This window comes from Crocodylus siamensis, chromosome 5 (genome assembly GCF_052110815.1).
Source record: "Crocodylus siamensis isolate JL-2025a chromosome 5, ASM5211081v1, whole genome shotgun sequence".
Classification (NCBI taxonomy): Eukaryota; Metazoa; Chordata; order Crocodylia; family Crocodylidae; genus Crocodylus; species Crocodylus siamensis.
The window spans coordinates 125138462-125147200 of NC_143399.1; the positions used below are offsets into that span (position 1 = coordinate 125138462).

The window sequence follows — 8739 nt, forward strand, 5'->3', positions numbered from 1 at the left end:
TACTCTGGTGGTCATAAATGCAGGCAAGGAAGCGGAACTGTCAAGTTGCCTAGAGAATTTTATAGATCTTTTCCTAGATTTGGCCATTTGCTTCCACATTCAGAAAAGACTACACAGCGCAATTCTATTAAATTTTATTGCTCTTAAATAGTGAATGTGTTAGTTACAAAAAAATCAAAATGCTTTGACTTGAGTGTCTTCACACAGTGCAATTCCTTACCCTTTAACTGTGCATAGTAACTTACAAAAAAATCTTGTTAGACATGCAAACCTCAAAAAAATTTGTGTTTCTTTCTCAGCATTTGAAATTATCTTCTTCTATAGACAGCCCTCTTTGTTCCATGTCCTAGAGAGATAAAAAAGGAGGAAATGTTTAAGATCAGCTTTATTTAAAAATGCATTTCACACTATGGAGGTCATGTTTGCCTAAAAAAAAAAAAAAGGCAAGGCAGGAGAAACCCACCAAATAAGCTGCCCCTACTACTACTACAAGAAGTACATTTGGAATTTTGAAGTGATGCTCAAAAATCATTCAAGCCCCTCTCTCCATGTTAGAGTGCCCTGGTTCTACAGCCAAGGATCCCAAATCATAGAGCACTCCAGGAAACAGTCCAGAATGCTAGAAATTAACATTTTAATTTGCAATAAAGATTAAGAGCCAGTTAAATATACAACCAACACCGTCATAAATATTATGGTTTGTTTCATGCCTCAGTTTTAGTTCAGGGTCTCACAACATTATTTCTCTTTTATAAAGAGACATTTTGCAGGAATGGAGGCATGCCAGAAAATCTGGCCATTCTGGAGACAAAAAGGAGACAATTTGGGATCATGCAAGTTACTCAAATGTTTTTACTAAAAACAGATGAGAAATTGAGAGGTACAATGTTGACATTCAAAACAGTCTACTTCTGGGTCAATACCCATTGATTAAAAGGACAAGTTTCAGGACTATGCAGGCTTATTCCATCATCTCATACTATTTGGTTGCCTGTTATGGAAAAAAAAGTTCTCTCTGCACCCAAATCCTAATCATGTGCCTTGAGTACACCAAGCCAATAAGTACACTCTCTTGCTTCAAAAATTTCCCCTAGGAGAGACTTCAAATCTTTGGCTAACTTCCAATAGTGTGAATTTACAAATAGAGATGACTAGGGCACATTTATTACTTATGATGTTTGACTGAAGCCCTTTGAATTATGACAGACAAAAATAACTGCTTGTAGTTTTGCCGTCTCCCTGCCATCTGTATTTTGCCTCTGAAGATAACGAGATCCTGAATCCCACAAAGCTTAAAAATGTAGCATTGTTAATGTGCATACATGATTTACACATAGCCTTCCAAATTTTTATCTGTCTATGTTGCAAGTAAAACCACATACAGCAGCTAGAGTCCTGCTTGTGTATGTGCAATCTAAAAAGGTACTCTAATTGTGAATTCAGATAATTCTCTAAAGACCTCAGGAAAGAAAAGAGGCTATCACCACAGTTGCTGACAGAGAGGTTTATAAGTCAAGTGCCGATGCCTTCCACGAGCATGCTAACCTTTGCGTGCACTGGGTTTAGACATTTCCCACACCTCAACCTCTTCCACCTCGCGTCTTGTGTCTCTACGTTTATAAGGGGGCTTGCCTACCCTTTTCTTCTTTGGTTTGTCCAGTGGCAGGTTGTCTAAAGTGACATTAATAATAATAAAAGAAAGTAGCAATATTACTTCTCCAAGCAATTTAGCACATTTGAGTTTTGCCAGACAGGTTTTTACTTAACAGTGTCTATTATTTCCTTTAAAAACAAACAAACAAACAAACAAAAAAAACAAACCACCTGTAAAAACACTTCTTCCTTGCACGCTATTCTGCTCTTCTTTCAAAAGGTAGATACTAGACATTTTTAGAAGAAACGCATGCTGTGACACTACCAGTCTGGGAAAGTCGAGATAATATTTGCAATCCAGGTACTTTGAAGCCTGCCAGTGGAGCAGTTATTAGCCAGCCTACCCTGAAAGCAGTTGCTGCATTGGCCGACATTCCAGTTACCTAGTGTAGCCAGTCATCAAAACAGTAAGCTGGTGCGGGCATGCAAATGGGAAAGTGCAGAGCATCTACAAAATACTGCAACAACATCTATGCAGCAATACATGGTTATATTGAACACTGTACAACTAAAAAGCAACACTTCACCATATTAGAGTTTATGGCAGTAGCTTTTTATAAAAGCGTTGCTTGTGTGTAGTATGCTTATGCCTAGCTTTAGGGTAGGACAGACAAAAATACTAGTCTGCCAGATACAGATGATCTAATCCATACTATGGAACAAGTATGAGGTAAAGTAAACAGTACCTTGTTCTTTCATTTTGGCTGGGGGCGATAGACTACTACGTATCAGGCTGGCAAGCTTGGGTTTAGCACCACTTCTAATCCAGTAGTCTTCAACTGCCAACCCCATGTTTTCCTTCAGTAACCTCCCTAATCAAAACATATTATGGGATTTTAATAGTGCATGTCAGTAACTACAGTCAGGATACATTTACTACTGACAATTTGTTATTGCAGTAACAGTAGGTTAAGATAGCAACTGAGCCCAGTATACATACATGGAGTAGGTATATAATACCACTAGCCAAGCACCAAGTTTCTAACTGGTTAGGTCCAAAACTAGAACCTCAATTTACATTTTAAAAGCCACAACTAAGTGGAATATAACCCACTTGGATTTGAGGAAAGAACTGTTAATATAACAGATTAAACTGCTTCCTCTTTAAGGCTTTTAAATGTTAAAGACAGAGACACTGTAAAACTGTAATTAGCAAGGCTAAATAATTACCTGGAACCAAAAGCAATTCATAACACAAGCATTCACTTCCACAGGAAAGAAGAGCAAACTTTGCATTATAGTTCTAAATAATCAGTTAAAATATTGTTGACAATAAGAAGTTTGAGTAAAGGAATCAAGGTCCTTTGGGTAAATCCAATACCTTTTATTTTTAAGATGGCATTCTAGTAGTTTGATTCTCATGAGTTATCCTCTAAAGCAATTGCAGTAGTTGGCCTGTCAGCATATCCTACCTTATTGAGTTGCAAAGTTTTTACATAAAATGCAAGGGAGACTAGTGTCTAAAACAAGGTATGTCATTTAATTACAGTCAGGCTCATTAAAATGAACTGATATTCTACCAGAATCAGAAACAAAGTGGGAATTTAGTTAACAAAAAAGACTTAAGATAAAACAAAAACCACCAGCTTTATACTATTCATCCAACTATACATTTTAGAAAAGTGTGAATTGCCAGTTACAGATACGTTGTGCCTCATGTAGAAGGCTTCATGTGTTTGCTTCAGTTCCTTACCTACAAAAGTTTCATCTCTGGCCTTTCTTAGGAGTTATAGTACATCATTCTTTTCCCTGTTTTTCAAAGCTTTACAGAACACAGCCAACAATTAGCAAACACATACCATAAAGCAGTGGTCTCCAAACTTTTTTGATCGAGCACCCCATCAGTAAGAAGTTTGAGCATGCACCCCCCAATATATGCATATTTATTTATTAATTCTATATATTTAGTACAGTACTAAATATATAATGTACTAATATTATTTTATATAAGAGTTCTAATATTTTCTTCCCACACCTCAATGGATTGTCTTGTGCACCCCACTTTGGAGACCACTGTCATAAAGCATTCCAAGTTATGATTGACACCATCTTGGTCATTAGCTTACCTCCTGAACGCTTCTGTGGAGTTCTCTTGTGATCAGATCCCTCTTTAAGTAGTCCCTCTCGTTTTGCTGTAGGCCTCTTTCTTTCATAGTACCCATAGTCACTGTACACCACCTCATCCTGGTCCTTCTCCTTTGGCTTACAAAATAGACCAATTTCACCAAGGCCACTCTTCAGTTTTACTTTCTCTCTGGCAGGCCAGCTAATTAGCTGAGCTGGGACAGAATTTTTTGGTGGTTTCCAAAGCATCCTCTGACCAATCTGACGGTAGAAGCTACCTCTGCTAGGGGCCAGCATTTCATATGGGGTGGCTTCATGAAAGAAATAGTCAACTTCATCCAGATCCTCCTCCTCCTCCTCCTCTTCCACCACTGAGAATTCTTCAGAGTCATCAGCTTCTGACAGAGACAAACTCTTAACAGCTTTTTTCTTTAGGGAATAGATTTTCTTTTTACTGGAAGATCTCGGGAGGCTGCCCATCTTTTTACCTCTGCTGGAAAGATCTTTTATCTTGAGGTTTGAACAGCTTTTGACGTTCTGGTTATTGACATCATTGGTCTGCTCCCTGTCTACCTGTTCCTCATCTTCATTTAGGGAGCCACTGCTTTTAATTTTCTCCTTCTCCAAGTCATCTGCATTTTTTTGTAAAGTGTACATGCTTTTCTGAAGCACATAATCAGGGACAAAGTATGACACTGGTGCATTATCAATTGATGAGCCTTCCTCTTTGGAGGACATTTCATCAGAAGAAACACTGAGCACATTTTGATATTTCCTTTGTGGGAAACGGACATCATAGTTGCAGTTAGTGTCCATATTATCCAAGCCAGCCAGCCAGCTGTTAGAAGGAACAAACTTCTCAACTGATTCGTCACACCATAAGCTTTTATCCAATGTCATCTGACTTCCACTTGTTACACTGTGGCTCTGATTTAGCTTTTTCTGCTGCAGGAACATGTCATTTGTTATCTCCATATTGGATGGGAATAATACTGCCTGCTGAGATAAGCTGGATTCATCTTGAGAAGCTTTTGAGCCAGTAGATCTTTTAGAACTAGAAGATATTTTAGATATAATTAGAGTGTCCTGCCTTGCCACCGAGTGATCATTACAAATTGAGCTGGCTAGGTCTGTTATTTGTACTGCCCTAGCTTCACCTTGAGGGGATTTGGCTTTCTGGCTTGCATTTCCCAGTTTTTCCACCTCCAGCTTTGCTTCATTATTTTGGACCTCTCTTTCCTGCACAACATCGACGCTCTGTTTTGAAGGGACAGCTTTGCGCTCATCTGAGTAAGTGCTTGGCATCAATGCCTCGCCTTCATGAGGGCCATATATAAGCCCTTCACAAGAGCTAACAGAAAATAAATCACGTTGCACTATATTCTCTGGGACTGGTTTGCCACTTGGTACATCATACAAAGGAATAGTTTCTTTGAAGGACTTCCATAGCTGAATTGCAGGCGAGCCATTTCCATATTCTATTCTTACCTCTTCTTTCTCAAAAGCATAGCTTCCTGAAGGAAGATTTCTATACTGTGCAGTGCTGGAAGGGCTCTTATGAAACTCTCTCTCTGGTACAATGGAAGATCCAGATGAATCCTGTTTCTCTGAAGTACTGTCAGTTTCTGTACCAATACCAGAAGAAACGCAAGCCATATTTCCTGCATCACAGCCTTTCGTTTCTGTACGGAGATCCTGATGCTTTTTTGCTTTGTGTTCAGGCTGTCTAGGATCAGTCTGTGTTTCTTTGGTTTCTGTTCTTTTCCCAGGACTGCTATAGTGCCTAAAGCGTGTTGCATGATAAAACATAGGAGAGGGTGGGGGAGCATTAAAATAAGGCCTTCTGTTAACTCTTGTGTGCATGGGATGCTGTGGAACAAAATATCCAGGGTACTCGTGCAGTGCAACAGAATAAAATGGAAAATATGGGTTTCCATTTCTGAATCCTAGAAAGGGGGGAAACAAAAGGGGGGGGGAAAAAAGAGAGTTTGTCTATATAAAAAATGTTATCTTCTGAAATAAAAAGGACTAAAAGAGACCACACACAAAAAAGTTCTGATAACACCACATGGAATAACAACTGTTACATCAATACCCTACCTTCAAGTACTGCACAAGAACCCCCCTCACCACAATCCTACTGGGCCATTAGAGGACTAGCCTGTCTGTAGGCTACCCTTATTTTAAGTAGAATTTGGCTTCACAGATTGAGGCAGATTCAAATTGGTCTTCAAAATGTAATATCTAAACTAGTCTAACTGTGCCTTTTAAGGGGATAGCTCCAAACTAGAGAGAGAGAGAGAGATGCATTTTCATGAACTCTGATCATATAGATACCTTGTCCTTTATTAGGAAACAGTTACTTGATCTAGTTTTTAGTTTTTCACACTCCATGAACCATAAGTAGAAAGATGCATTGAATCCCCCAAGGGTGTTTACTGAGTAGTAAATTCAAGACTCATCTTTAAAATACTTTCCCCCCCACCTTCTTAAGATCAGCATTTAGTTCCGCCTTGAAGCAGAAGTTGCCAAGCTCAACAAATCATAAGATTACACAGACAGTGAATTACCAACAGAAGAGGACAACAGGTTAAGAGAAAACCCTTCAATATATGCACTAAACCCATCTTCAGAAACTACATTAACAGGTCTAAGGGTCTGTAGCATAATATTTGCATTTCTTTTGCTCCACCAGTGGTACAAGAATTTTCTTCAGATGGCTTGTTTTTCCTTACCTGGTGCAGGCATGCAGTATGGATTATAGACTTGACTGAGGTACCATGGATTTGGGAAAGGCTGTTGTGCTGTTGGCTGTGCATAAAAAAAGGGTCTTGTGTGGTTTGTGGAGTATGGTCCACTCTCTGAAGCTGGGGCAGTGTTCATTTTCTAAGCAGTAAAATGACATTAAAGCTATCAGGTTAAGTCAGACATGGTCAATCATACTTTTCTAGAAGAGTCACAGAAAACAGCCAAGTGTGATATATTCAGTGGCACTGTTGGTGTTGTTGTTTTTTTTTTTGTTTAAATGTATACTCCCCCATTATATCTATTAACAGGGAGAAACCACATAACCTGTCCTGCAATGCTAGCATATATGCCTACAAGTCAATAAGTTCAGTGTCCAGCTCAATCAGCTGTCTTTCTAGACAAATATTGCATGAGAAAAAAAAAACAAGACAATTGTTATATGCAGTGGAAAGCATTACTATATCCAAGACAGATCTTACCCAGTCTTCTACAAGTTTGTTTGTTTGTTGAGAAGTATGAGAGAGCTACAAGGCCAGCACATATACATTTGTTTGTTTAAAATATACTAGCCACATAACCAATATTCAAAGCAGTGGTCAGTGACCCTTGGATTATGCTGGCCATTGAGAGTAGCTAAATAATAGTAACTCCCTCTCCTACACACACCATCAAATTTTATTTTTAGTTTACTGAGCTGCTTGTAAGGAACACAAAACCATGGAATTTCAGTTCAGTAAGAAGTTTTAGTATTTAAAAAGAGTGCTGTGTTCAGACAACAGCATGCCTACTGTATTAAATAAAGTTCATACTCCATAGGAAACTAGTTCTTACATAAGAGGTACAGGTGAAAGCTACTGTGTTTGAACAGCACTGTATCCCTACTGATTTACTTAAAGAATATATTCTATATCATTAGTCATATCAAACAAGCAATTGGTTCTAAAAAATCCTAGTACACATTTTCTAGGCAGACCAAGGTAAGTAGTACTAAACTAAACACCACCACCCCCCTCAAAAAACATGCATCAAAAGGCACACGCTTGTTGTTCAGTAGTAATTTACAAGTGGAAGAGGAAAAAAAGGGAGGGGTGTGGGAAAATTAAATAATTAGATTTAATAGGAAGAGAGGCATTTTGGCAAGTTAGGGTTTTTGAAAGCCACTAAAATAAAACTGAGCTTAAAACCATTACAAAGGGGTACACAGCTCACCCCTGATAAATTAAAAGCCACACAGGAACAAGAGCCCTCTTACTCCAGCTTCCATCCAGAGCACAGCCTCAACACTGTACCAAGAGCCTACATACTCTCCTCACAACTCAACTCCACCCTTCAAAGCCAAACTAATCCTTCCCCAGCAAAGCTCTGCCAAAACTAAGAGCCATGTTGCTGTATCTGCCCACAGCCCAGCAAGAGACAAGCCCAAGCCTCCACCCACCTCGTTTATGGACCTCAAGGACACCCTTCCACTCCCACCAGCACCTGGGCTTCATTTAATAGTGATGTGGAGCCTTCAGTGGGAGGGGCAGCCAATGGCGGGAGGGGCAAATACTCATAGGCCTGTAGGGAGCACTCAGGGACCAGTAGCCTTTTAATGCAGCGCATGTAATTTAGTTAGCTTAGATCAGTGGTTCTCGGACTCCTTCGATTAGAGGCCCCCTCAGAAGATGCTGTTTTTTTGGCTCCCACTTATGTTTTGACTGCAGAAAAATAACAAGAGTGGCTGGTGGGTCCCAAAGCCCTTCTGTGTGCTACCGGCTACTGGTGCGTGAAACCTCTTGGTCCATGGCGTGGGCAGACCTCCTAGGCCGTGCAGGGTGTAGCATACCTGCGGGGGGGCTGAAGGCAGCCCGGGGTGCTGAGGATGGCGGGTCTCGCCCCTGCCCTCGGACTACCAGGGGAAAAGGCCTCTGCTTGTTACAGGTGGCCGGGGGCAGAAGTCGTGTCACTGCACTCAACACACAGAAGAAGGCTTTGAACCCCGCAGGCCTCCCCGCGAGGCAGGCAGCCCGCAGATGCCCAGAGCAGAGGTTCGTGAAGGTAGAGGCGTCTGGCGCCGTCCCGCCTGCAGGGGGCTCCCTCGCTCTTCGCCTCCCCCATCCCCCGAGCTGGACACAGGCACCTGCACACTCATCCGTTCCACAGCCCGCCCCGCTTCCCCAGTCACCGGCCCGCGCCTGCGCAGTCCCGGAGGCCGTTGGACCAGGCGGCGGCTGGCTGTCCGGCGCGCCTGCGCGGGAAACGTCCTCTCGCGCATGCGCCGAAGCTGGGCTGGGG

At 41.1% G+C, this 8739-nt stretch overlaps 1 protein-coding gene across 7 annotated transcripts; it reads right to left on the reverse strand.

Annotated features, from left to right (window-relative positions):
* Window positions 1-102: 102 nt before the first annotated feature.
* LOC149864537 (uncharacterized) lies at window positions 103-8739 on the reverse strand. 7 transcript variants are annotated; one of them, XM_090050233.1, is made up of 6 exons: window positions 8585-8739; window positions 6453-6603; window positions 3720-5663; window positions 2340-2465; window positions 1546-1671; window positions 104-346 (listed from the first exon to the last, which is right to left on the reverse strand). In XM_090050233.1, exons 1-6 carry the CDS (start codon window positions 8717-8719, stop codon window positions 309-311), a joined length of 2520 nt encoding a protein of 839 aa, XP_089906359.1. In that variant the 5' UTR covers window positions 8720-8739; the 3' UTR covers window positions 104-308. The 7 variants fall into 7 exon arrangements, with proteins under 7 accessions (XP_089906360.1, XP_089906361.1, XP_089906365.1 ...); XM_090050236.1 differs by having other exon boundaries at window positions 8291-8705; XM_090050237.1 differs by lacking the exon at window positions 8585-8739 and adding an exon at window positions 7901-8229.